This window comes from Melitaea cinxia, chromosome 30, assembly GCF_905220565.1.
Source record: "Melitaea cinxia chromosome 30, ilMelCinx1.1, whole genome shotgun sequence".
NCBI lineage: Eukaryota > Metazoa > Arthropoda > Insecta > Lepidoptera > Nymphalidae > Melitaea > Melitaea cinxia.
The window spans coordinates 6,721,899-6,748,254 of NC_059423.1; the positions used below are offsets into that span (position 1 = coordinate 6,721,899).

The following is a 26,356-nucleotide window of genomic DNA, read 5'->3' on the forward strand; positions in this document are numbered from 1 at the left end:
TGGAGATTTCGTGATGAGTGAGTGACCTTTCGCTTTTATATATATTATAGATTATAGATTATTCAGACATAATAAACTCTTTACAGAATAAGATTCTCTTTTTAAAAAACTTCTCAAGATTTTTCTTTTGTTCTATTTCAATTCTTTCATTAGATAGAAATTATTTGCTGATTCACAATTTTTCGGATTAGATTGTTTTTATAAATTTTAAAATGGATAACACTAATCAAGAAACCAAAAAATGTTATTGTGCCCGATGTTTTCTCCCAATAAATTCAGAAGATAAGGTTGATATTGAAGATCAGAATTTCCACAGAATCTGTAGTATGTGCTGTAAGTTTAACAAAAGATTTTATTTTATTTTTTGATTATCATGTACAATATAGGTACATTTTTTTATCGGAGGTTAAATTTTTGTTAAACCCCGCTGTAACCTTTAAGGTTAGAGTAACGCTTGGCTCCGGCGCTGCGGGAAGTGCAGCCCTTCCGCCCTTGCGTGCGAAAGCACGCTCACTCATGCTCCGTTCCGCAGTGACTTCAGCGACCAGCCTCAGCCGCTCCTCTACGCATTCGTTCGCGCGCTTTCGCACCTCGGGCGAGGGCTGCCCTCCCTCCGCGCCTCCGGCTTAAAAAAAAACACTCTAGGGGTAGGGCAGACCAAGACCACGTGGACAGTGGGGTGCTCCGATTCGGTTTTGGGTATTTTTCGAATTTCTAAACCTATATTCTAGCACGCAATGTTACTAATTTTATTGATATATTATGTCTGGCGCGTTATTTTGTTTAAAAGTGTCAATATGTCAGTCGTTAAAGGTCAGTTCGTATCGTATTTTGATCTTGCAGTAAAGATCGTTTTTACGTAAATATGTTCGAAAATAACGCGTGATAGTCGCAGTACGGAGCATGAGTACACTTACCGCAGCACCGGAATTAAGGTAAAGTCAGAAATAACAAAAATTTAACCTCCGATAAAAAAATCTACCTATACTCGTATTGTACATCATAGCCTTTTTTTATATATTGTTTCTAGGAATTACGATACTTATAATATTTTATAAAAAATACATCTACATATGTATTACATGTATTTATTTACATTGTGTATATGGTCAAAAAACTTTAGTCAAACTATATGCTATTAAAATAATAGTGCATATGTATGACGCCGCGTTGGCGCAACGGCAACAGCCATGGATTGTACCTGTTGCACTGGCGGTTGCGGGTATTGGCTCTACAGGTGTTTGCTGTGGTCTGCGTGTTTACGCAGTCCTTGTGGGTCTTCCCCACCGTGCCTCGAAAAGCACGTTAAGCCGTCGGTCCTGATTGTTATCATGTACACCTGATAGCGATCGTTACTCATAGTAGGGAATATATCTGTCAACCCGCATTGGAGCAGCGTGGTGGATTAAGCTCTGAGCTCTCTCCTTCTCTTACATTGGGAAATGTAAACTTAAAGGTCCTTTTCATCGGTTGATAATAAATTTAAAAATGTTCAAATGTTTTAATAATAATAATGTTCTTTTTTGTATGCCATACAGAAAATTTTAACAATACAAAACGCTTATACCGTATTTAGTGAGCCCTGAGATAAAAGATAAATAGAACATAAAAGGGCACTTCAAAGGTGCCGACTCTCCATAAGAGCTGTGCCAACCTTACTCACCACAGGAACACTTTTTTTACATACAGTCACGGTCTTTTATTCCTAAGGTAATTATACAAACAAATAAAACACCCAGACTCAGGCCAGAATCGAACCCACAATCCCCGGTCTATAAAGTAGGGCCACTACAAACTGCGCCAATGGGCTAGTCATAATAGTAAGATTAGAATACCTTTGCAGGTGTTTGTCGTACCATACCAAACTCATTAAAAATGTTTTACGGGCACGTATTTTGTAATGACTGTTTTAAAATCCACGTGATGTCAAGGTTTAAGAATGACAACCCTCAGATGACCTCCAATAGCTGGTGGACGCAAGACGCCCCAGGACCTCAACCTCAAGAAAGTGAAAATAAAATAAACGAAGGTAAAATAAAATTATTTTTGTGCTCGATAGCCCATCTACCGAGGAAGCCTAAAGATCTTTCCCCTTAAAGTAACGCGTGTGAAATCGCGGGGCACAGCTAGTAATATTATAAAGCTGAAAAGTTTATTTGTTTGAACGCGCAAATCTTAGAAAATATTGGTTCAAATTGAAAAATTATTTTTCTGTTGGTTAGGTTAATTTAAAGAGCAGCTTAAGTTCGTTTGTAGACACATTTTACCTCCAAATCAGTTGGGGTACTTTTTTTTGTATATTACGTTAACTGATAATGCACAAAAACTAATCATTACGATTTTTGTTTTTTAAGATAATGTTCCTGAAAAACCAATGGACGAGCCACCAAAGCGTTTTATATGCGCTCGGTGCTTGCAATCGGTGGAAGAGAACCACAGAGTTACGATTGGTGATCAGAGCTTTCACGGGCAATGTGCTAAGTGCTGTGAGTTATTAGACCTTTTTATGTATGAATATAAAGAGACTGACTGATTAAAAAAAGAACAAAGTTCTAAATTGGACTGTATTTTTTCACGTGTTTTCTCATAACGTCATCACTTTTTTACCAATTTTGATTATTCTTTTTGTATTCGAAAGTTTATTATTTACTTGAAAAATGAAAACTTGAAACTAATCATGCATTCAGTAATAATTAAGCAACTTACATCCAAAGATAGAGAGGGAGTCGTGAAAAATGTCTTATTTATGTAATTATTAATTTATCCAGATTTCTGCCACAAAGTCCCAACATCAAATTTGAAAATATACTACGGCCAAGTATTTTGTGAGGAATGTTTCCACCGCAACGTTCTCAATCGCAACCAAGACAATCCATCTGAATTCTTTAAGAACTGCTTCGAGCAGTGGCAAAATAACGCCCAGTTCGCTGAGAGCATGAGGGAATTTATGTCTGGTAATAAGGACACGACGCCCTTCATATTCATGATGCAAGGACATCAGCCCCCGTTCTGTCGATGTGGTACTGGTCCTAAAGAGTGGTGTCAACAAAATGAACCTCGTAAATGTAAGTATTAATTTGTTTACTTAAAATTTTTGTCGTAAAACGGATACGTGATCCTTCTAAATGCAACTGTTCTTTTTTTTGTTTTTTTTTTACCGATTTTGATGATTTTTATTCTTAAGTTGGTGTTTTTTTTTTTTGTGCCCACTTAAATATGAACGAAATCATACAAGTAGTATTTGAGTTGTCCCAAGTAATTTAAATAGTTTGTATTGTACTATACGTGACCGTGTAAATTGCAGTCGGTTTTTTTTGGTTGAGAACAAACCCAACTATTCATCATGAAACTGTTTCACACCCAAAAAGAGTAAGCTTAATTTATTGCGTTGATCCACGATCCAATTTTAAAATATGAAATAATAAAACAACTTAAGCAGTTATACAAATAAATAAAATTGGAGTGTCTGTTTGTAATATTAAAATAACTGCTTTTTACTAAATGCATATGATGTATACACGATGCATATACCAAAATAACATTTTTTACAATTTTTATATGTCTCTCTGTCTGTTTGTTCCGGCTAACCTCTGAAACGGCTGGACCGATTTTGTCGGGACTTTCACTTGCAGATAGTTGATATAGTAAGGAGTAACTTGGGCTACTTTTATTTTAGAAATTTACTTAGTTTATTACTCTGCTAACTAAATAATAACTTTTTGTTAAATTCCATGCGGACGAAGTCACGGGCATAGCTAGTTGTATAGTAAATCTTCAATTTATCATTCACTTGTAAAAGGAATATTATTGTATTCTAGGTGCGTAAGCGCTGATAAACGAAAAATATTTACAGCTGCTACACTAAACACACCATTTTTGGTGCAAGATTTCATCGAAAACTCCATTTTCAATGGAAAAAATATAGAAAATTCATTACCCGTTGATGGATCAGCAAATCAAAAGAATTTTAATACGGAGGCAGCTGAAAAAATTGAAAAATTAACAAAATATCTACATAACAGAGGCATGCGACAAGATGTCGACAAAGCATGGGAATTTGTAGAGAAAAAGTCAAAAAATGTCACTTCCTCTCATTGGACAAATTTACAAAATAATAAGCTAAATTCATTCGAATGTCCGAAATGTTTGTGGCAATGTGGCACTATTTACGTTGATCATAAAATTTGGAAGCAACTATTGTTTGCGAATATAGACAAGTTTGAATAAATTGTGTTGTCAACAGTTTATTTTTATTTAGCAGTTAAACTGTACATGCAAAACAATTTAACTTTAGGTTCTTAATTTATTTTGTTAGTTATTGTCCTTTATTTAAATAATTCTACTATAGAGTAATCTATACTAATATTATAAAGAGGTAACGTTTCTAACTTGTTTGTTTGTGGTGGGTTATCTTCGTAAATACTGATCCGATCATGAAAAATCTTTCACTAAAAACTTAACAGAAAGCTAGACTATCCAGGAGTTTTAAAGGTTACATTTATTCTTATTGAACAAAATATTCAGTAAAAATAATAGTAAGTATATGTAAATCAAGTCGGAGAAATACGGGCGAGATGAAAACTTTACTATCTATTTACATCAAAAATAATAACGCCCAACGAAAGGGGCGCGGGTCGGCTAGTGTAATAGAAGACGTTAAGGTGGGCGAAGTTTTTCGTTTTGTTGATAGTGAACAACCAATGAATCTAGTGTATATAAAAACGAATAGTCGATATGTGTGTACACGCTTCCGAACTACTAAGCCATATTGAAAAATACTTTTTAATAGTATAAGGTTTGCAATAAGAGAAAAAAAAACGAGTTTGTCTTAGACTACACGACTGAAGTAAGCTTGTTTAGCAATAGACTTGCACTATGTCTTAGATATACGAAACGTAACTGGCTATGAGAGAAAAAGAAAGAAAATGTGTGCTCGCACCTCTCTCGTTACGCATTCACCTGCTTACCATAGCTGCTTACTCTTCAGTCACCAAGTCAAGCATGCGCAAACAAGTTTTATTTCAAAAACTATATTTGAGAACAAAAAAAAAACGGTACTGCCCTATTGAAAAATTCCAAACGGATCCCATAAGATAAGATAAAGAACCAATAAATATTTATTGGTTTCCAAGTGATTTTTCTTCTGGCTTTTGTCGCTTTCGATGGGATCCTATTTGAATTTTTTTTATAAGGCGCGTTAGCTTTTGCGTTATCAGACGATTAAAAAAGAAAAGTAATCCTTCTTAACCTGTATAACTAGTACAAAGTCAATTTTATTGTTGCGTAGGCATACAAAATCAACCAATTCAAGAGTAAAATAGCTTTACGTTATTTTCTACCTACTTCAATTTAAAAAACTGGATAAATATAGAATGAAAGTGTGAATTGTCAAATTAAATTTGTATTTTTTAACGGTTACTAAAAGTTTTAATACTATCTGTGTTGTGTTCTGTATATCTGACAAGTCACAAATACCAAACAATCCGCAGGTGTGGCTAGCGAAATTTTAAAACGATGAATTTTAATTAAAAATTGCAATAATAAATTAATCAATAGATGCAAGCGACGTAAAATTATCTATAAATTCGCGGGTAACGCTGTGATGCTACTTATATATCGCTTAAAATAATATTCGAAGTTAAGGAGTTTGTTTTGGGCGTTAACCGTCTAAAAGCTTACAAGCAAACATGTACGGAAGAAAAACACCAACAACATACCGCTCCACACCATCAGTGTACTCTCATTACACTGGAAAGTAAGTTTAATTCGTGTATTTTGTTTTAGTTTATAGATAATTTCAATTTTTATATCTTTATCGTTATATGTGTATGTCATAATCGAAGTTTGTAATGAAAGCTACATTTATGCAGAAAATTACACATTTATCAAGTATTGGAGACTTTGATATAATTACAGATATTCCATATTTTACAATATATCCTTTTATATATTGTACAGTGCACTGTTAAACTGCTAATTGTTTTTGCTGCACTGTTTATAACAAATTGTATCTACTTTTTTTCTGTAAATAAATAAATGCAATTAATATGAATTACCTCAATTTTCGATTTTGTAACACCTACAATCATACACTCTTGTATGTCCTAAGGACTGGTAGAAAATAAATATTCTTAGCATTAAGCCGGCCTTTCATACAATTTAATTAATTCTGTGGATTTAACAAAGCATGAAAGATAAGTGTTTTTAAAATAAGAATAGAAAAGTTTGCTTGGAAACTACAATGAAATAAAGAGAAAAATAGGAACATTCTAAATATGAGCTGTAAAAAAAAGAAAACCAACTAGTGTAACGTCTTTGAAAAGGAATGTCACTCAGTTCTATACATACTTCATACTTCATCAACTTATAATGATTAAAATATTTTTTTTTAACTATTATATATTTTATGTGGTTATTTTAAGATCATCAACGAATTTGCGATCATCAAAATCAGTGAGGTCACTAAGAGTGCCATGGTATCAGAAGCCCATTCTGCATGATGCATTCGTGCTGGACCTGCAGAGGGGATCCTTACTGACTGCTAGTATATCTGTTGTAAGTTTTAATTTGCTATACATAAAAATGACTTAATTGTTAATTTTCAATTTCAGAATACGTTTCTTAGAAATTATGATTTGCTGGACCTTGTTTCTAATTCACACATTTAGTATTAATTTACTAGAACATTCTTGATTCGTGATGCATAAATGAAATTTTTTTTTTTTGAAATGAAATTTTAGGTACATTAGGGTAAAATTTTTACAGATGAAACGCAATAATAATAATATCAGTGTCACAAAGATGTGCCACATTTTTGTCAAACAACAGAGCCACCTAGCGTGTTCTGTAGAAACTACAAAGGTTGTTACATTAATATCAATAGTATTACATTGCAAACTAAATAGATGGCGCTGGAACAGAAATCTAAAGCTTTAGATTTTGTATAAATATAAACGAGACTTATAAATTAGTTTGCCAAAGAAGTTCAACTTCTGACATGTGTAATCTGTACGCATGCACTTGCATGCACTTTCTTATTTCTAAATGACTTTTAAAAAAAAGGAGATTTTCAATTTGACTGTATTTTTCATGCATGTTAACTTTTTACTGGGTGTAACAATTTTAATTATTCATATGGTATTTGAAAAGCTATATATAAGCATATTACATAATACATTCTGTAATTTTTTGTATAGTTAATATTGTTTATGATGTGTATGTATGTATGCATGTATATTTGGTTTTCTTCCTGTTTTCTTTTATTTTAATTCTGTACACCTTTCCACTTTTTTCACATAATCTCCTCCAAGCTGGTTGTCTGGAAGAGATCGCTGTTTAGCGATAAGACCGCTTGTTGTACATTTCTTATTGTGAATTATTTTATAAAATGTAAACTTCTTTTTATGTGTACAATAAAGAGTAAATTAAATTAAGCTAGTGCTTGTCGTATAAGTAGTTCTTGAATTATCTGCTATAGAGTATTTAAAGTTGGTTTTTTTACTTTAACTATTTTGATGATGTTTACATTTTGTTACTTGTGTATGTAATTAGTCATTTTTTTTTGAGAACAGACATTCAAGGTAGGAAATGTATCCATCAACCCACAGTGGAGTAGCAGGGTGGATTAACCTCTGTCCCTTCTCCTACATGGAGAGAGTGCCCACCACAGAGATGATATAGGGGGACATCCATTAATTATGTGAGCTCAGACTAGGGGGGAGGGGTCTAATGAAATCTGATCAAATCTTATTTAAACCGAGGATGGGATAGTCGAAAATCACACCTCTACTTCAAAATCTGTTTTTGCTTTAAATTTTATTTAATTTAAATTAACTATAGTATACCTGAACGGCTTATTATTTTCCCGAATAGTAAAAGTAAATTTAGTTTCAAGTGTTTTAGTGTCAATCTCACGTAACCCCTTAGGGGGGTCCAAGCAAATCTCAATAAATCTCACCTAAGCGGGTGGGGGGGGGGGACTGGGAGGGTCTAAACTTATCGAAAATAGCTCACGTATTTAATGGCTCTAAGGCTGAATCAATCAATCATACTAATTATAATTATTTCTTATTTCAGTTCATAGCATTATTCACATTCGCACAGAGTGTGTTTGATTTGTACTGCATGGTGCTGGCCACCCCCGGGGCAGTTCACTCGGGCTACTATGTGATAAGTTTTCAGTTTGTTTACGTCGGCAGTGCGCCTGGTAATTATTGTTATTTACTATTATTTGACTTAACTGCTTAAGAACGGTATAAAGCAGTGGTATAACGAATATGCTGAGTGAAATCTAATACTTAATGTGATGAGAGTGGTATTTTACAGTACCTCTCCTTTGTCATCAAAAATAAGCCAAACAAAGACCCTCCACCTCCCTTTGGTGTTATGTAATTGGTGAATTTATTTACTCTTTGCATGAAAGAGTAACAAATATGCATGTATACGCTTCAGCCTGTAATATCCTACTACTGGGCATAGCCCTCTTTCCCCATGTAAGAGAAGGATCAGAGCTTAATCCACCACGCTGCTCCAATGCGGGTTGGGGGATATATTCCCTACTATGAGTAACGATCGCTATCAGGTGTACATGATAACAACCGGGACCGACGGCTTAACGTGCTCTCCGAGGCACAGTGGGGAGACCCACAAGGACTGCACAAACACCCAGACCACGGCAACACCCGTATGGCCAAAACAAATGTTTGTCATGTGCGGGGATCGAACCCGCAACCGCCATCGCAACAGGTACTATCAATGGCTGTAACCGTTGCGCCAACGCGGCGCATGTATACATACTTATTTCATTAATTTTTGTAATTTTTCTCAATATAAATAAATATAAATTTGTTAAATGTCTTGCCAAGCAGAAAACTCGAGAACGATTGGAACAATTTGGCATATTCTTTTTTTAAAGTTTTCAAATCTGTGAAGGGCTCTTGTTGAAAGATAACAAGCGTACAACTCACCTGATGGTAAGCGATTACCTAGCCTATAGACGACTGCAACACCAGAAGCATTGTAAGCACGTTGCTGACCCTACCCCCAATTCCCCCCAGGAGCTATGTCTGCCGTCTGGTCATCTTACCAACAGAAACATAACACTGCTTGAAAACATTATTCTTTAGTTGCGATTTTCTGATCTGTAAGGTCGAGGTACTATCAAATGTAATATTAAGTATAGATTTATCTATCCATCCTTATGTTAAACACTAACTATCCTTGTGAAGAGTATGAAGTGTTATTTGTGACTTAACCTTATTCAAACAAACGTTTCAACTTTATAATATTAGTATATATAATGTGTAAATGATATTTTGTTTACAGTTCGTAACGTTCTCATCGTATTCTCTCTCTTCTCTTGGATCGGTTCAGTAGCAGTGTTGGTGACAAGCATCATACTGATCATAGCACTGAGGAAGGTAATATAGCCTGATCAATATATGAATGTAGATCTCTTACATAAGTTCTAACGTGATGGCTTCTAGTCTATAATGTTCATGAGTTTTTTAAATATTTTGTATTATAAATGCACTGGGATAAGTAATTATTATAGTCTGATCATTATATGAGCGTAGAGCTCTTATATAAGTTGTAACATGATGTTTTATAGCCTATAGCCATAGTAAGAACTAATCGAAAAAAGAAATTGTACTTGATTTTGAGATTATCAATTTTAAATGCTAAAGAAATCATTATAAAGCTTTGTTATGAATTTGAAATAACACTTTTCAATAGTTGTTAAGATATTAATATTAAAATAAAAATAGTACAGATCAGATTTATTTTGTAACTTACCAAGGTTGTCATTTTCGAATCGGGACAATGTAATTTTAAATCAGGCAAAAATATCGGCAGGTACAAAATGACAATCGGCAGTAAGTTCCATTGAATGAAGAAAGTGTTAAATTCTAATACAGCTGAGATTCAATCAACCGATATATCAAATTATTAATTTTATAGTCACATACACACAGGGGCGAATCCAATGTTGTAGAAATGGTGGGCATGCCCACAACTGAAACTTAGCCGTCAGCTGAAACTTTTATCCATTATTTTAATTTTATGGAATTATGCAATGTCTGGTCTAAAATAAAAGGTCAGCGGGAATATATTCCAGATATATCCCTCGATTATCGTATCGACCCGGATCTCCCCACAACTCTAAATTAGGTCTGACTTCCTCCAATGATTATTTCCATATCTAAGATGCGCGATAAAAATGAAATAAACAAATTCAAAGTCTATTTTATGTCATGATTGTTCGTGAGCGGGTTCTTACTCCGACTAGTACTTCGCTGATCTTAGGCTGTGACGAAAACCTTTTCAAAGGAATCCACTCCTGTATACATTGAAAACCTAGCAGATATCATACAACCTCAAAAAAAAAAAAAAAAAAAAAAACTAGAAGCCATTTCTAACTTTCAAATCGTAAATCCTTCTCTAATATTCTTCAATTATTGTTATTTAATTAAATATTCAGGTCTTGGGGCCGTCTGTGAAATACGTCACGTAATTGTGTCGCAAAAGCTAGACCCCCCCTCCCTCCTATAAATGATTTATTTTTAATCGAAAGGTGGTGCGTGTCGTTTGCTCCCATTTAAATTTGATCGAGATCTGACAAGTGCCTTCTGAGCTATCTCTAATAATACGTAGTTAATTGTCAATTTTTTCGTCTCCCTACTTGTCGATGTAGTCGAAGTCGGTTTTTTTGTATATCACTAGGTCGGCAAACAAGCGTACGGCTCACCTGATGGTAAGCGATTACCGTAGCTTATAGACGCCTGCAACACCAGAAGCATCGCAAGCGCGTTGCCGACCCAATCCCCCTCCCCCAGGAGCTCTGGTCACCTTACTCACCACACTGCTTGAAAACAGTATTATTTAGCTGTGGTCTTCTGTAAGGTCGAGGTACTACCCCAGTCTGTTCGTCAGTTCTGCTCCAGATTTTGAGCAGGAAATTCCTGCTGTGCCCTACCTCAGTTATTTGCGATCAAACACAATTATGTAAATTATATTTTTTCGAATCATGAAATTCGTTATATGTGGTTAAATGCATCCCTGCTGTATGTTAAAAAAATGCTTTTTTTCTCAATAACTAAATTTAATCCATTGAATTAAATCATTCATAATTCCTGTTTTTTTTTTTAATGCTACCATTCTGTAGTTAGTTCTGACAGGCAAAAATAAGGTATAAATGTCATACATTCATTACATTGGCTTTCTATGGTTTTTTTTATTATTATTATTTATCAATAAGTTTTCATTATGTGTGTGATTGTGTGCTTTTCATTATTATTTTTTTTGCATGAAATTTCAATTCTCTTTAGTTTTCTAATTTTTTTTTACTCATTAAAAGTTGTGTTAACAAAAAATTATCGTAAATTTTGCATAAAAAATCTAATCAACAGTAATGATAAAGATTAGAAAAGTTGTTTTCCTGTCTTTGGAATAGTTTTGAAATAACTAAGCTTCGTTTACCCCGCTTTAATAGGAAAATAGTTCTTTGCCCGACTCTTGGACGTTTTCAGGAACAATTTAAAACTTGAAAGTAGTAACTTTATATTAAACTAATAAAGACGTTTATAATGAAATATTTTCCGTCACCATTTTGCTATCAATTACACGACAAGCCCCATATTATTTTTCGAACTGGGGCAGAAACTTGTCATGGTAGTTTTTAGCTATTGAGATTAATTTTTGAAAAAAAATGTTCTGTCCACTCAGACACGGACTAAAGTTAAAACAGTCTGAATAGTAAGACTTTTAACTAATAATTAATTAAACCGCTCCATTGCGGTTTTTAAGCCGCTATACTTCGAGTGGTGTACCAATAACCCCCCCCCATTTTCGGGGACTGTACTTAAATAATACCATTTCGTCGTCTAACTCCTTAAATTTTTACGTTACAGGAATACGAAAAGCGAATAGTTCCCTGGTTGTACACATTCGGTGTGTTCATTCTGTTTCGCACTGTTGCGTTCATATTCGCGTCAATTGTGAATGATATGATATTCGCATATAATATATTTATATGTCTCTGTTGGATCGTGTTCTGTGCGGTTGGAGTGTATGGCTGGCTGCTGGTGTACAGCCTGTACTTGGAGTTAGCCGATTTGACGAAATTGGAGGATTTGGCGCATTTGAGGGTATGTTGGTTTTTTTACGACTTAGTTAACAAACAAGGCGTACGGTTGACCTTATGGTGGGCGGTTACCGTAGGCTATAGACGCATGCAACACCAGGGTACTGCCCCCGAGCCTGTCTATCTTATACAGAAACACGACACTGCTTGAATGCAGTGCTATTTATATTTATTTGTGCTGTGATAGTTTGTCAGATTTTGAACAAGACATTTCCTGCTGTGTGGATAAATGTGTATAATTAAATATATAAAAAAATGCATTTATTTTTTATAATTCACCAGTGTTGTGATACAACAAAATACAATATTTAGATAAGCCAATTAATCTGAATGAATGAATAGATTACGTCATTGACGACCGCTCTGGTGTAATGCGCCTAAACACCGAACGGCCGCGGATTCAATTCCCGCTCGGAGTGGATGATTGTATTTACACAAACATTTATTTTCGGTCTGGTTGTTAGTCCATGTGGGGTCTCCCCACGGTGCCTCGGACAGCACGTTAAGCTGTCGGTCCCGGTTCTTATTATAAATACCTGATAGTAATCATTACTCAGGGAACATATTCGCTAATCCGCATTGAAGCAGCATGGTGGTTTAAGCTCTGATCCTTCTCACACATGGGGAAAGAGGCCTATAGGAGTGAGATATTATAGGCTTAAGTTAGCATTAACAGCAACCTGTGAAACCGTTTCTTAATATTAAAAACATACTAAAACATATAATTATTATTTCAGATGGGAACGATGGCGTCACTGAACGCTTCTTTAGCTGGCTCCAGACCGACAACTCCACACTCGACTGTGTCTACGATGCCTGCCTCACAGATATGACCCCTCGAGGAAGCCGTGCCTCTAACAGAGACCCTGGAAACGCCCGTGTGATAGACAAACACACAAACATAGTTACATCATAGAACGTTTATAGTGCAGTGATCAAGATATAATAACATTTATTGTTTATATTTATATATATATTAACTGTACTTATATATATTATAAAGTTGCAGAGTTTGTTTGTTTGAACGCGCTAATTTCATGAACAATGGGTTCCAATTGTAAAATTCTTTTCGTGTTTGTTAGTCCAGTTATAGAGAAAGACTATAGGCTACATAATATTATAGTATGTATTTTCCTTAAATCAAAGCAGCTGAAACCGTCGGGTACAGCTAGTATTAATATTAAGACAATTTTGTTACTCAACTAGTAATCACGAGATGGAATCATCTGCGGTTTTAATGTTTATAAGAATCTATGGTCTAAATAACATCACGGTAATATTATTTAAGAATAGGGGCCACCTATAAGTTACGTCACACCATAAGGGGTAGGGGTCCATGAAGTGTGTTAAGGGATGGGGTGGGGTACAATATTTTATTACATTAAATATCGAAAAATAATATAAATAACTGTTAGTATTAAAATAATTATTAATTCATACTTATATTGGATTAATAATGATTTTATTGAAATTAAATGGAAATAAATACAATACTGAAACTAATGATTTAATTTAATAAATAATAATTTATATTGGTAACACTAGGTAGGTGTGTCTAATAAATGTGACCATATCTGACACATACATCCGTGTGACGTCATTTATGGACCACCACTTATGACAAGTTAATCAAAGTATACACTAATGTTGTTTTAAAAACAAATCTTTTATCATTAAATGTCGGAAGTGGAGTCATAATCGCAACTATTAGGAACGCCAGCTCTTTCGGGGCTCAACAATTACTATGACTCATGTGATGATATAATGTGGAATTTTAATATTAGAATATATACAAAGAATATTTAGAAAATCAATATATTAACGAGATATAAAGGTGTTAAGTCTTATCAAATATGTTCAAAACATTAATATTTTACTTAAATTAAGTCCTTATTTGTTATATCTTCGTCCATTAGTTTTTAAAAATTTATCTTATTTTAGATTTTAATTTTTATACATATATTTTTTTTAATCTATATGTTTTAAACATAATTACTATATTATGTATGAGTAAGAATTAATAACTATATGTAATACTAAGTGCAAAACTAGAGAACGACTAGATCAATTTGTCTTACGTTTTTATAAAATTATTCTAAGAATGAATGAAAAATGGAAGAAATTGAAAAAAGAAATTATTTAAACTACATATCTTTTACAGTTAGCAAGACATGAGAACACCTCTGGTTAGATAGAGTTGTAAATTAAATAGGAATATACAACGTATTGTTAAACTGACGTCCTTCCGTTTAGCACCATATGTATGTTGTATGTAAGGCATACCATAGTCGAAATTAGACATGCAAAAATTTGAGTAGTACAGCTAGTTATTACGTTACTTTAAAATCGTCACATTTGAAAAAAAAAGTGCGTGCGTATAAAGTACACATGTCAGAAGTGAAACTGGTAAACTAATTGAAAAAAAAAAAAAAATTAAAAACGAATTGAAGGTGTAGCGGGACACGAGGCGGGTGACGCCTGTACCAGACGAAATAGGCGGTATCATAATTAAAAAACGTTGCACATCAAAACGTCGCACATCTTCGTGACGTTTCATTCGTAAAAAAAATTACCCTCAAGAAGTTTCACTTCAAAAAAATGTTGAGAGTACATGGGAAAATTTGCTATAAATAACCGTTTTAACTGTAAAACTCAGGTGACTCGGTCATCACGACACTAACGTACACACGACGGTAACTTTATTATTTTTAGTAAAGCGTTTGAGCGAGTAAGTTCCATATGAGGTTATAATATCGATTCTGATATCGCAGTTAAATGGAAGGACGCCAGTTTAATAACACGTATATGCGCACTTTTTCAATTTTTTAACCGACTTCAAAAAAGGAGGAGGTTACTCAATTCGACCGTGTATATATATATATATATATATATATATATATATATATATATATATATATATGATGTATGTTCGGGGATAATTTCGTCGTTTATGAACCGATTTTGATAGGAGATATCCCAAGTGTGGTACCATGATAAGGAAACCAGGATCTGATGATGGAATCCCAGAGAAATCGAGGGAAAACCTCGAAAATCATAGTGACGACTAGTGCGCTTGTTAATTTTTTTCGTCTACTTACGTTGTATTACTTGTCGATGTAATTGAAGTCGGTTTTTCTTTTCGTTTGCGAGCAAACACAATTATAATAACTATAATTGATAATTTTATCTGAGCGTTTACATATAGAAATATAAAAAGAATACAAGTATATTTATTTACCTGTAATTCTAGGATAATGTACATTTTTTCATTTTAAAAGACTTAAAAACTCCGTCCATATATTATAAATATGTTTTATGTTGTTGATTTACAGATAAAAATAAAGTTATATGTAATATATACATATATCCAACAGATAAATGGTATTTATAAATTATTCTTTTTACCATCAAATACTACGATATTTATGAGATATTTCTATTTACAAATGTAAATTTAAAATTTGCAGTTTATTTATTGACGTGAAACGGGTCCTAATGACCTCTTTTACTACTAAAACCTATTCGTAACTTATGTGCTGGATAAACTTTATACACAATATCGATTGTGACACAATGTCGAAACAGGCCCTGATAAATAATTGTATTTATGATATATTTCGTTTAATGTTATGTATAAAGAGTTGATGAAAGCGAGAGTCATTAACCGTATTATGCGTATATAATTATATTGCTAGAAGAAAGGAATGGTACTTGTCGCGCTCATCACTGAAAATCAGCGTTGGTTTTTGCTTTTATGAAAGCCAACTCCAAGCTGAGTGATATACCTTTTTGGGGCACAGCACTTAGCCGCAGGCGGTATTATTTTGGTCATATAATCACACATTTTCACATTTCTTGTCTACTCGTCTTTTTTTCCATAACTTTTTTGGAATTTTTTATTCACATTTTTTTTTACTTTTTTTGATGTTATAGTTTTTTGTAGTCTATATTACTGGTCTTGTAAATTTCTTTTTTCTATATGTACTTATTTATTAATTATTATTATGTCTATTTAACTGTGATTTTTTTGTGTAAAAACTGTCTGCGTTTTTGAGTGATGCTCCGAATAAATGTGTTTCTTACTTTCTTAACAACATATACATACCATTTACAAGCCATGTACAAAGCATCAGTCATATAGATGTCGTTTACGTTCACTCGTAAACCTATTTTCTTAAAAGTGGTATGTAGTATGTGTGTTTTAATTTAATACCTCTAGAATCTAGATTGTATTCACTCTGTATACAAGTATCTGTATGTTATTGGAGTTTACTCCTTTGAACAATGTGACTGTGGTATTAAATTAATATCAGGAGTGGAGTCGAGTGAAACTACAACACTGTCCAGTCTTGAGAGTGACGCTACTGTACAGCCTCTTGCGAGACAGAGTTAAACATATTTTTAAATATTATAATCGTTCTTAAGGAGCTGGCATATAGTTTTTTAAATGAAATCTCAATACTTATGAAATATATTTTATTTCATAGAATTTACACTGCCTTAATGTGTGCCTTTTTAGCACTTATAACTTAGAAATTATGGTTAGTTAATATATATATATATATATGTGATAATGTTAGGAAATATTGTCATATAGTTGCATTTTCTTAAGTTAAGAGGCCTGTATCACCGATTGTGAGTAAAGTGTTAAGTGTAACATGCACGTAATCACGAAATATACCATAAATATACCGGAATCAGATGGCTAAAAATAATAATATATCATAAACTTTTATCCGTTGAATACTACAATCTGTCAAATAGCGTCGACAACCTGTGAAACAGGTCCCGATTGAGTGATAGAATGCTTGTTTATATAAATAAAGTCAAAATTATTTAAGATTGTTTTCTCGACCGTACCGATCAATTTCCTCCGTGTGAACTCCACACTACGTGACATTGGCGGAATTAACCGTGTTCCACTGGCTAGTGGCGTAGGGGGGAGGGGGGTCAAGGAGCTTCATGTCCCGGGCGCACAATGAGGCGCACAAATGGTCCGCAAAACAGAAAATTGCTGGGCATGTAGGGGGGGGGGGGTTAAGCCCACTACGTTACTGCAACTGGCACAACTGAAAGCCATTAAAAATAATCTATATAAGAATACTTTACAATAAGAATAATTATTATTAATAGTTTGTGTAATGTGTGTTGACTTACTGTAAACCGTCCGTAGAAATAAATTTTTTACACCAATTAATGTTTTTTGTTTCATTTCATTCTAGGTATTTTCACTCTTTAATTGAAATAAAGTTTTTTCGAGTATAATTCATTTTTATTACAGCACATAGGTTTCGATCCACATTCCATTAAATAGAATCGGCTTCCTAATGAAGAAATATGATTCGCCATTGTGCACGGAATGCGACCGAGTAAATGATACATATCACATGTTTTAAGAATGTGTGCGAATCGAAACTGAAATAAATTTGATTATTATTCAGTACCCAGTTTATAATTTAAATAATGTGGGGGTATTCAATGGTATCTTGGCTTCACCAACTTCTGAAGAGGCTAGAAATGTTTATAATGAATCCTAATATATTTAAAGAGACGGTGATTTAGTTAAGAACGATGGAGGCGATATGGTCACTGTTTGACAAATCCTATTTTTTTAAAGAATAAAAAAAAACATTGGTTTTTATTATACTTTGTTTATTTGAGAAACAGACACTGTAACAGAGTTATGAGTAAGTATAAAAACTATTACATAACTTCCTACGTAAAAAGTTTCCATAATATATCTATTACAATGGCGATCTCTGTCTGTCCATATTTTCTTACACAATAAGTAATCACCAACATATCATATACTTAAACCTTATCCAGAACACGCTGTACTAATGGTATAAATATTATTCCGGTCGGTTCAATAGTTGTCCCAGTATAACTGAACAAAAAAACCAACTCCATTTATTAGTATCTAATACCTATAGATATAAATAAAATTGAAGTGTCTGTGTATTTTCAAAATAACTGTTTTTTCAAGTGAATATGGTTATTTACACGATACCAAACAACTAACAAACGATTTTAAATTTTTTGTCTGTCTGTGAAGATAGAGGAGGTTGTTTAGCAATAGGAAGGAATTATGCGAGAAAACGTGTTTACCGCGCTCGAGTACCTACCGCCCAGATATGAAATAACCAAACGTTATCTATTATATACGATAATTTTTGCGAGGAAATCTCAACACATTTAAAGTAATATTATAAAACTGAAAAGATCGTTTGTTTGATTAAACGCTGTATACCCGCTATACTCAAACTGCGGCCCGCCGGGCTCTTGTTGTTGGCCCATCTGAAGTTACCCATTTATAGTAAACCAATTTAAATTTTGTGCCCATTAGAAAATGGGCGTTCGAATCAAAAATTTGAGACGATCCAAATTGTAATTACTCTGACTTGTTCGATGAGTTCATTGAGTTTAAAAACGACACTAATCTTGAAGTTGTGTTTAAAGAAAAAAAGGGAAAAATAGAGAATATGTAGAATTTTTGAGAACCAAAAGTATAAAAACTTCCAAAGATGTGCGCAAATCCTACTAACATTTTTTTATCTACGATCTACGTATGTGTGTGATCGTCTTTTTCAAAAATGAAATACACAAAGGACATTTATAGAAACAAACTTACAGATTCTCATCTGGAAGATGTAATAAGAATAGCAAGTAGCGCTAAACCAGACTTTAAAAAAGTTTAAAAAGTGTTCATAAATACAAAAATCGCAATAAAATACGTAAAGATCTCTCAAAAGATCAAAAAAAAAAATCAAAAGTAAAGATCTTTGTCAAAGCTTATTTTTTCATTAATAAAGTAACTACATTATGGAATTACGTTTTAATTGAAACCTAAATAGTTTTTGCTTGCGGCCCGCGACACCATGACTAAAACGTGTTTGTGGCCCATATAAAAAAATGGTTGAGTATGGCTGCTGTATACAAACGTGATATAAGAGAAAATAACTTTTCTATGGCACCTTAGAAAGCTATAAACGTAAAATAGAATGCATTAAAAGTTTAATTCATAAAACTCAAATTATAAACTTAAATTTTGCTACAAATAAATCGTTTTCGTTATTCCGACAGCAAACGGATAATACAAAATTAGTCTAACTATTACTCAATAGATGTCGCTGTGCAATTAAACACGAATTCTACATCGCGCTGGCTAGATTCTATTCTATATAATGACGTCTCCTAAATAAAGTAACTTGGGTATCGCTTCTCGGCCTTTTGGCTAAGATCAAAGTGTAGTATCTGTTCTTTTCAGCTTAATATCTGAAAGTTCCCGCACTGTGGGACCAGTATATTAAACTGATTTTTGGAAAATGACGGGAATTTAGGGGCTCGCTCCACTCCTGTCACGGGTCGGCCCGGCATTGCAGTGTCGCCGGGATTGGCCCACACATATTATGCTATGAAACGTCATTAGAACTGAATAAATATCCCTTAGTTTTCGTCATGTAACTTCAGATAAATTTGATATTTAAGTTGATCACACTATGGCGATGTAAAAAAAAGTCCGCCTGATTATTTGAAAGAAATTTGAATTTAAATATTAAAGCCTTTTCAATTTTAGTTTGTTTCAGAAACTGCCCAATTTTAATGGGCTTGATAAGCACCAGTTTTCGATCAATATAATTATATCAAAGTTATGAGGTAGGTGCAAACCAACGACGGTCTACGAAAAAATAGTCTATTAATTTATTAATATGCATTATTAGAGATAGCTCAAAAAGTACCCTGCAGGTCTCGATCAAATTTAAATAACCACATGACAAGCACCACCCTTCGAAAGTTTTGAGGTAACTAACATACATAAAAAAATAGTCGAATTGAGAACCTCCTTCTTTGGAAGTTACTTAAAAAGTTGAAAAGTTAAAGTTGTAAGTAAGTAAACAACGTATGTTTTTATTTTATAACTAGTTGCCCGGACAGACTTCGTTCTGTTAAAAGTTAATATTACAATTATTTTTTTTTATTTTTTAATCGACGTCAAAAAAAGGAGGAGGTATTCGACCGTATTATATATTTTTTTATGTATGTTCGGGGACAACTTCGTCGTTTATGAAGCGATTTTAATAATTCTTTTTTTGTAGGAAAGGAGATATTCCTAGTTTGGTACCATGATAAGGAAACCAGGATCTGATGATCAGATCCCAGAGAAATCGAGGGAAACTCGAAAATCCGCATAACTTTTTACTGGGTGTACCGATTTTGATGATTTTTAATTAAATTGAAAGCCGATGTTTATCATGTAGTCACATTTGTATTACTTGACAATTTTTTCGTTTACCTCGGTACGTTGTATTACTTGTCGATATAATTGAAGTCGGTTTTTCTTCGTTTGCCTGCAAACACAATAATTTAATATTAAAACCCTCCGTGGGTCTTAAGGAACATACAAAAAAAAAAAAAAATTAGCCGAATTGGTCGAGCCATTCTCGAGTTATGCGCTTAGCAACATTCATTTTTATTTATATAGATATAGATGAAAATATTTTCTTTGTAGGTTTGATGAACATATTATTATAATGATGTCAAATAAAGCAGACTGAAATAACTTTTTCAACATGTAACTAGGTATATTAGTCCGGTCAATTTAGACATTCGAAGTTACCTAAATTCCCACCAAGCTAAAAATCGGTAAGATTGTTTAAAATATCATTAAAAACAAAATTTGAAAGTTCCCCATCTTTCCCCTGTAAGGAATTTTTTTTATTCAAGGTCAAAGGTAAAAAAATGAGTTTTTCGCGATTTTTAGCAAAACGGTAAGTTTTATCATAAAAATATTTCAAACAAAAATTGTAGATCATAAAATTATCTACAAAAAATTAACTAATACTTTTTTTTCTACGAGCCACCGTTTTTGAGATATAACGATTCAAAAAGTTGTAAAAGTTGTAATCGTCATAATATGCACACGTTTCCTCGCCACCTATGAGGTAGTGTACGTAGCGCGTTTTTTTTTTGTGGTTTCCCCAGTAGGCCTATTCCACGGGTCAGTTTTGATCCTGTTTAATTTAAAACTATTGAAAAATAATGGATATTAGCAGAGATTGAAAAGATAAAAGCAATTTAAGTTAAAAAAAAAGTAGTGAAATTTAATCGTCCGAGTCGTAACTTTCAAAATCTTCTTCTTGTTCTTGATCTTCTTGTTCTTGTTCGTCTTGTTCTTGTTCTTCTTGTTCTTGTTCTTCTTCATCTTCATCCTGAGTGCATGTAAACTGCGCGTAGCGATGTATCGCATGTTGCCTCGTTGGGATCAAACGGATCCTCTACTGTTGGTGATTCAATATTAGAGCACAACCGGCCTTGACAATGTGTACATGCCGGAGAACAGAACAGTCCGACTTTTTTGCAACCACATTTAGCACTGCATCCCTTTTTGCAGTTGCAAAAAATCGAGTTCAGCAGTTTTTCCGGCGCAAGTGGAAGTAAAGTGTACACTGGTTCTAATAAATTGTTAACCAACTTCCAACCCCAGTCTGTAGGGTCTAGCTGATAACCAAGCCATACTTGAACTTGGTAATATATCCTAAAAAGATGTTGATGAGCAGCAACTGAGGTTGTTTGAACAGGGGACAGATGTTTTCTCAAGGTTTCAATGGCGTATAAATTAAGGGACTGGGCTTCATTTTACCTGATATTCTTATAGTTATAACTTATGTATATTTTATATTAGTAGTGTAAGTTACAATAACCGATAGAAAAATATTTTAACATATATTAAAACTTTAGAGATGTATATATACGTGGCGTATTCATGCATATTATGACGATTACAACTTTTACAACTTTTTGAATCGTTATATCTCAAAAACGGTGGCTAGTAGAAAAAAAAGTATTAATTATTTTTTTGTAGATAATTTTATGATCTACAGTTTTTGTTTAAAATATTTTTATGATAAAACTTACCGTTTTGCTGAAAATCGCGAAAAACTCATTTTTTTTTTACCTTTGATCTTGAATAAAAAAATTTCCTTACAGGGGAAAGATGGGGAACTTTCAAATTTTGTTTTTAATGATATTTCAAACAATCTTACCGATTTTCAGCTTGGTGGGAATTTAGGTAACTTTACTCTTATTTTTGGTCTAATTTGACCGGACTATATGTATTTGTTTTTGGCTTTAATTCTACGGCCAATATACAGATTGCTATTTCGCGATTGCTTCAGTTGCCCACAAGTGAGTTTTGAAGTAAATTTTTTTTACGTACGCTTGACTTGGGGAGTAAACTGGTGAATTCGTGACGGTTACGAAAAGTGTGATCGGGCGAGGCGAACGGAAGTAGGGAGCGGGATATTAGTTAGTGAAGATAAAAAGAGTTACGTTTCGTAAGTTTTACTTCAGTCGTGTGCTTGTGTTCCTATTATATCCGAAAAAGACAGTAGAAGATTCTGGATCTTTTTCACCGGTTATGGATAAAGTTTATCTTGCACATAAGTTACGAATAGACTTCAACAGCAGAAGGTAGAATAGGCTAATAAGATCTGATTTTCCTCAATAAATAAACTACCACTTTAGGTTCACATTTGTGAATAGAAATATCTCATAAATGTAGTGAAATTCGTTGGAAAAAAATTATAAAATATTATAATTTTTTATCTGTTGGATACCATATCCGTCAAATAGCGTTATCACAATCGGTGAAACTGGCCCTTATTACTATGTTTTACGTTTGCCTTTTTTGTTTGTTGAAGACGTTTGTTTGAAGAAGAAGAGATTGTCCTCCCTTCTACCTTATTATGCTTCTGGTGTGGTATACAATAAAAGACAATATTATTTAAATCTATACTAATATTATAAAGCTGAAAAGTTTGTTTGTTTGTTTGTTGTTTGTTTGAACGCGCTAATCTAAGAAACTACTGGTCCGATTTGAAAAATTCTTTTAGTGTTAGATAGCCCATTTATCGAGGAAGGTTAGAGGCTATATATCATCACGCTAAGACCAAAAGGAGTGGAGCGCCAATGAAGAATGTTTTTAAATCGGGGGTTTTCTTTTCCTTTTGAGAGCTTCCGCTGCGTGCGTTGTGAAAAAAGTTAAAGTTTCGCAAAAATCATGTATAACAGAATTGATCCTATAGCATATATCTATCTTTTAAGGTTGGCTCACTATAACCTTTTTTAAGCTAACTAAGTTCGTTCTAAAATAATGCATTATTTGCGAAGATGTTTTTATAAACGTGATATTAATCCTTATCTAAATAAATACGTTATTCATCACAAGTATTTAATTCAAAACAAAAAAGCCTGTTACATAATTCGATTTCGATGAGTATCTCAGGAGATATCGCAGTTTTAAAATAACATCGCAGCAAAATAATGATCAAGTATTGCACGCGCCTCTGTTCCACGCGGATGAAGTCGCGCGCAGAAGCTAGTTATTTATAAAATCCGTAAAACATTTAACCGTGATAAGACAATTTTACAACGTGTTCTTATTTAAATTATAGTGCTAATTTCAATCGTTAATTAATAATTTACACGCTTTATATATCATTAATTTTAACATTTTTACTAGGATAGCAGGAATATTTAACAAAATCGTTTGATTTACAATAATTCTAAACGCGATGTTCGCCGTCATTGTGACATTTTTTCCTATCTCTGACGTTGACGTTCACGGCTTAAGCCAAAGAGTATAAAAGGTAAGCGAGAGCGACTTGAATTCTGTCGTCTTGTAATCATTTCGGATTTGTCGCTACTCACTAATTCTCTAATTCTCTATCGAAATTCGGTACCGGTCGGTCGTAGTTATATATCTCTGGACGCTCTAGAAAAGGGCGTAGCACTATTTATTTAAAAGCAATATTTTCCCTTATTGCGATTCGCCGCGTTGTGGGCTATTTTGAAGTAGTGAATAAAGTTTTCTGTTAAATATGGGTGCAAAAGTATCTAGAGACGATTTTGAGTGGGTACATACAGAGGAACCACATGCCACTCGCCGGAAGATCATCCTTGGTAACAAAATTACGTCATTTATACATATTTAAATTAGTTGATACCATTTTTAAGATATTTAATCGCCTTTAGACATCACCAATTAAGCATGGGAGATTAAGTTCAAGCGTACATTTTATGAAATAGAGTGATGTATAAAAAGTACACTAGGTACGCTAGGATTTAACAATTTTTACCGTATTGTAGGAATACCTATTCAATATATATATTTTATTATTAGTATAATAACACGACGACGCACCGCTGATAGTATGGACTTTGGATGCAACAACTTTTTAGAAAAAAAAAGGAAATAAACGTTGTATTTATTATGAATTAATATATAAACTATGTAGTGACCCCTATTAAAAGTATTTCTGATAAAAAAAAATATATCAATAATTCTATAATATAAAAATAAAATAAATATGAACAATACATACATTTAAAATACATACATACATATATTTGTTTGAAAATTTATTGTTACTATGTTTTTTTTCAATTAGAGAGATAGCTATATTCGTTTTCCTCTAACTAAATTATCTTAAACTAAGGAAAAGTCACCGTGTGTGACATCAGTTTAAACAAATAAGTATTTAATGGATTCTTGTTACACCTTGTGTCAATGTAAAAAAAAAAATAATGAAATGCTATGTTTTTAAAAATAAAAAATAAATTTACAATCTTTATAAAAAACTTTTACTTAGCCTTGCATTTATGTATTATTTGGATATGTATATCTTATTTTTTACTAAATTATTGTATATTAATATTAAAAGTAGTTTGTATAAAAAAAAAACTAAAAAACAAAAATATCTATTCAAGAAGGCTTGAAAGCACTTGAATCACTTTACACTTTACAATTGTATAATTGAAATAATCTTTAAAGAATAAATTATTTTTAATATAAAGCCACCACCAGTTCATAATGTAGATTCTGGAGAGGATCTCAGCATGAAACTTAGTAGTTAATGAATACTGTCTATTGTTATAAATTCTGATATGTCTTGCAAGATATACAGCGACATATCAACACATCTTTATTAATAATCCTACTACTAATATCATTGTATTAAGTATTATATTGGCTAATTACTTCAACCTATCGCAGTCCACTGCTGGACATATGCTTCCCTAAGTTCGCACTAGACATTATAGCACGAACTCAGGTCACTCGAAGTTCCAAGGTGGTAGTGGAACTTTGTTATCCCTTAGTCATCTCTTACGACTTTCTATTTCAAAGTATCTCAAGACTCAAGCATTCTTGTGCTATTCCAAAAAACCCTGTATCAAAACTCTTTTGAGATCTTATTAGCCTTTCATTGTGGTTACGACAGTAAAGAATATAGCCACCCCCTATTCCTGTGGGTGTGGTAAGAGGCAACTAAGGGATAACAAAGCCCCACTACCACCTTGAAACTTAAGCTGACTGAGTGACCTGAGTTTGTGCCATAATGTCTAGTGCGAACTTGGAGAGGTTCATGTCCAGCAGTGGACTGCGACAGGTTGAAGTGAAGTGAGTATATTGTGAGTGATAGCTCAAAATTACTTGTCACATCTCAATCAAATTTAAATGGGACCACATGACAGTCACCAGATTATATTTAAAAAAAAAATTATCATATTGAATCACCTGTGAGATGTTATGAGGTAACATACATGAGACAAAAAATTACAGACATATTGAGAACCTTAAAATATATACAGATATATGTAATGATAATTTTATCTTATATTTGCTAAATAATTGTGATAACAACAAGTTTACTTTGACCTTGTGGGTAATGTAAAGGACATACTAGGCTAGGCTACATATAACTGAATCACTTGGAGGGACTTCAGATTATAAGTAGATATATATATATATATATGCTAGGTTTGGTCATCTATTAATCACATTGGTGATATGTGGTGAGGTTTACGACTATTCCTTCCTCTGCCTATATCCAAAAATCACGTGTACTTTTTTGTGGCAAGTAAATTGAAGAATTTAATTCTAGAATTGATTTGATGTAAAGCTTTATAACAATAGGCAACTAGGGTTCATAACACGAGTTTCAAGATTTTTTTTAGTTCAAAGATGGCACACAAGCTTACGACCCTCTTGATGGTAAGCGGTTACTTCAACTGACTGTTTTGTTTAGTGTGTTTTACCTAATAAGTTTCTATTGGATGTACGAATTTTGATGATTTTTTTTTTGAATCAAAAGCTTTGCCAAAGACAAACACCAGTTTTCGATTAAAACAAGAATCATCAAAATCGGTACACTC

General features: G+C 33.2%; 3 protein-coding genes and 1 non-coding gene across 4 annotated transcripts in view; all 4 read left to right on the forward strand.

Annotated features, from left to right (window-relative positions):
* Window positions 1-212: 212 nt before the first annotated feature.
* Window positions 213-4,242, forward strand: LOC123668195. Its single transcript, XM_045601984.1, has 5 exons — window positions 213-333; window positions 1,844-2,041; window positions 2,385-2,486; window positions 2,769-3,065; window positions 3,819-4,242. The coding sequence occupies exons 1-5, from the start codon at window positions 213-215 to the stop codon at window positions 3,824-3,826; spliced, it is 726 nt and encodes a 241-aa protein (XP_045457940.1). The 3' UTR covers window positions 3,827-4,242.
* A 1,445-nt stretch (window positions 4,243-5,687) lies between these two features.
* On the forward strand, window positions 5,688-12,999 carry LOC123668196. Its single transcript, XM_045601985.1, has 6 exons — window positions 5,688-5,755; window positions 6,423-6,555; window positions 8,077-8,206; window positions 9,325-9,419; window positions 11,910-12,146; window positions 12,880-12,999. Exons 1-6 carry the CDS (start codon window positions 5,688-5,690, stop codon window positions 12,973-12,975), a joined length of 759 nt encoding a protein of 252 aa, XP_045457941.1. The 3' UTR covers window positions 12,976-12,999.
* Window positions 13,000-19,356: 6,357 nt separating this feature from the next.
* On the forward strand, window positions 19,357-19,549 carry LOC123668327. Its single transcript, XR_006745564.1, has one exon. It is a non-coding gene; the product is annotated as a U2 spliceosomal RNA (small nuclear RNA).
* A 4,217-nt stretch (window positions 19,550-23,766) lies between these two features.
* Window positions 23,767-26,356, forward strand: part of LOC123668193 (sphingolipid delta(4)-desaturase DES1) — a 32,059-nt gene continuing 29,469 nt past the window's right edge. Inside the window, exon 1 of the mRNA XM_045601983.1 lies at window positions 23,767-24,103. Within this exon, the coding sequence (XP_045457939.1) occupies window positions 24,022-24,103 (82 nt within the window). The 5' untranslated portion in view covers window positions 23,767-24,021. The remainder of the gene's footprint in view (window positions 24,104-26,356) is intronic.

What these genes read in the sequence shown, in the direction of transcription:
- LOC123668195 (XM_045601984.1), top strand. Translation starts at nt 213, where the DNA reads ATGGATAACACTAATCAAGAAACCAAAAAATGTTATTGTGCCCGATGT. An exon ending in AAACGAAGGTAAAATAAAAT is followed by an intron (nt 2,042 to 2,384) that starts TATTTTTGTGCT and finishes CAATGGACGAGC; the next exon opens with CACCAAAGCGTTTTATATGC. An exon ending in CGGGCAATGTGCTAAGTGCT is followed by an intron (nt 2,487 to 2,768) that starts GTGAGTTATTAG and finishes TAATTTATCCAG; the next exon opens with ATTTCTGCCACAAAGTCCCA.
- LOC123668196 (XM_045601985.1), top strand. Translation starts at nt 5,688, where the DNA reads ATGTACGGAAGAAAAACACCAACAACATACCGCTCCACACCATCAGTG. An exon ending in TACTCTCATTACACTGGAAA is followed by an intron (nt 5,756 to 6,422) that starts GTAAGTTTAATT and finishes GGTTATTTTAAG; the next exon opens with ATCATCAACGAATTTGCGAT. An exon ending in AGGATTTGGCGCATTTGAGG is followed by an intron (nt 12,147 to 12,879) that starts GTATGTTGGTTT and finishes TTATTATTTCAG; the next exon opens with ATGGGAACGATGGCGTCACT.